Source organism: Aplysia californica, unplaced genomic scaffold, assembly GCF_000002075.1.
Source record: "Aplysia californica isolate F4 #8 unplaced genomic scaffold, AplCal3.0 scaffold00192, whole genome shotgun sequence".
NCBI classification, from domain to species: Eukaryota; Metazoa; Mollusca; class Gastropoda; order Aplysiida; family Aplysiidae; genus Aplysia; species Aplysia californica.
In genome coordinates this window covers 1,180,747-1,183,417 of record NW_004797462.1, presented here as the reverse complement: position 1 = coordinate 1,183,417, position 2,671 = coordinate 1,180,747, and the positions used below count along the sequence as shown (strand labels likewise).

Below are 2,671 nucleotides of genomic sequence, written 5' to 3'. Positions count from 1 at the left end.
TGGGGGGGGGGTTGTTTTTATTTTGTTTTTTGCTTGTTTGCAACGAGGTTGTTGTTTTGTTTTGTTTCTGCGGTTTCTGTTTTTTGTTTTGTTTTAATTATTTGTTTGGGGTGGGCGGTTGGTCGGAAGGGTGGGAGGGGTACTTCAATTTGTCGTGAATTCTTCTTCGTAGGTTTTTAAAGTTTTGACAGTAAGTTTCGTAACCAAAACTGTCCCTACATGTAGCTACTACAATTTTTAAAAATTCATTGTTTTTTTTTCTTTCTTCAACAAAGCAACTTTTTAACCTGCAGAACTTTTAGTTATAGGATAATTATTATTTAACCCTTTCCCTCCCGCCAGATATCATTACTACGGTATCGGCATCAAGGAAAGCTCCATCTACTACCAGTCGGTGTACACAGGCAAAGGACTCACCAGGTAAATTATCCGGCCAGGCATTTTGTCACAGCTCGTTCGGAACCTAGTCGCTACCCCAGAATTACAAAAATTCTACATGACATTTTTGGCCGTTTCGAGTAACTTTAAAGACCATGAGGTCTGAAACCAAATATTCTAATCTGCTCTAGCATAATCATACGATTATTCGGAGTCGTTATCAAGATATTCAAAGAATTGCATTGAAAAAAGCTTGACATATTGTGAATCTCAAAACTTCTGACGTCAAATTTCTCAAAACTAGGCACTGAGCAGATATTCTTTGTAATTCTCAGGTAGCATAGTGTTGTGACAGGTAAATGAATTGATTTATTGTACATTATACCAAGAGCTTCATATGCCTAGAATATGACGAGCGCCTGATTCATCAGGAAATGTTCTAAGGCTCGACGTTGTGTGATAGTGACAGGAGAAATGATAAAAGACTGGGGAAGTTTGTTTCACGTTTGAGGGAAGGGCTGAATATATTATAACAATATTATTCGTGTGGCTTCATGGTGCAGTCAGGTCCTTGTCAGTTTTGAGGCATTATAAGACAATTTTGGTATCATTTTAAAGCTTGTTTGTTTGTCTTGCTTTTGGTTTTGAAAAATATCCATCTATTTTGAACAGAAGTCTAAGTGAATCTAGATATTTGCCATTGATGAGAGCGGAGGTCATCTGGTGTAAGGGGCAAAAGTTAGAAAAAAATCACCGCCGAAGGTTGGCAACTTTCAAAGCTGCAGTGTCCCTGGAAATTTCAAATTTGACATTTTTGTGTCTTTGATCAACGTGTTGTGTGAAATCCACGTAGGAATGTGTTGTAAGTGGAAAGAAAAGATGTAGAGTCCAAACCAAAAAAATAAAATAGATAAAAACAAAAGTAATTATGGTAAATCAATGAAATACACATGTATTAATTCACTCATTTCGAGCAATCAGAAAAGATTCGCCAACAACAATTGGGAGGCATCGTGATGAAATCAGGCGCTCGTCAAAATAATCAAAGCAAAGAAACTGGCATTTTCCGGCAGGTTTGAGAATTTTAAATCCAATTTTCGTTGTTGTTTTTGTGGCGCAACACCTGGCATGTCCATTAAATAGCACATTTTGGTGTGGATATTTTTTGTTACGGTTTATTAAAGGCACAAAAAAGTAAAGTTCCAGTTTCCACGGACTCTCAGGCTAAGTAATTAAATCATCTTTGACGGCCATTTTCTCGCTGACTTTACCTCTGAAACCATGTGACCCCCCCCCCCTTCTCCTTAAATAGCAAATATCTCGACTTCTTTTCAAGATAAATTGGATTTTTTTTTCAACCTAAGCAAGACAAATGAACAAGCTTTAAGATGATACTAATAACTCTACATTCTCAAAAAAAGTAATTATCGAGAGCCCGATTCGACCCCGTCGCCAACAACAATTACCTTTGTACTGTTGTTAAGAGATAACTTAGTTCTCACGGGATTGTTAGCAGATGTACAATTCCCTCCCCAAACCTAAGTGATATCTCGACCAACCATACTTTAGTTGTTGTTTTTTCCTTGGTGGCAAAAATAGGACATTTGAAATGTCACTGTCTTTCAGAAGTGCTATCCCATCAAACACAATGCAACGCAAGAATTCACCAGCTCCAACAAGGGTCCAAAACTTGTTCAATTTTCCATTTCCTTTTCGTCCACAGGTTCTCCGGGATTAAGATCAAGACGGAGGTAAATAGAACATACTTGAGGACACGGGTGTTATGGGGGGGACTTAGTGGAAGAAAGTTTTATCTTCGGGGCCTCTTTTTTTCTTTCTTTCTTTCTATCTTTCTCTCTGTCTTTCTGTCTTTCTCACTCCTTTCCTCATTCTCTTTCTTTCTCTCTGTGTGTGAGTGTGTGTGGGTTTCTCTCTCTCTCTCTCTTTCTCTCTCTCTCTCTCTCTCTCTCTTTCTCTCTCTCTCCCTCTCTCTCTCGCTCTCTCTCTCGCTCTCTCTCTCGCTCTCTCTCTCGCTCTCTCTCTCGCTCTCTCTCTCTCGCTCTGTGTGTCCCTCTCTCTTTTTCTATTTCTCTCTGTCTCTGTCTTTGTCTCTCTTTCTCTCTCTCTCTATCTTTCTCTTATAGAAAAAAGAAGACAAATAGAAAGAGATCGAAAAAGAGATAGATAATCTAAAGATAGAGAGAGTGTCTGTAGTGTGTGAATGTGTATGTATGTATATATGTATGTATGTATGTATGTATGTATGTATGTATGTATGTATGTATGTATGTAT

At 38.2% G+C, this 2,671-nt stretch overlaps 1 protein-coding gene across 1 annotated transcript in view; it reads left to right on the top strand.

Annotated features, from left to right (window-relative positions):
• LOC101854497 overlaps positions 1-2,671 on the top strand; it is a gene marked incomplete in the record, with an annotated part of 65,869 nt that overhangs the window by 42,190 nt on the left and 21,008 nt on the right. Inside the window, 2 exon segments of the mRNA XM_013082763.1 lie at positions 343-420; positions 2,102-2,129. Of these exon segments, the coding sequence (XP_012938217.1) occupies positions 343-420; positions 2,102-2,129 (106 nt within the window).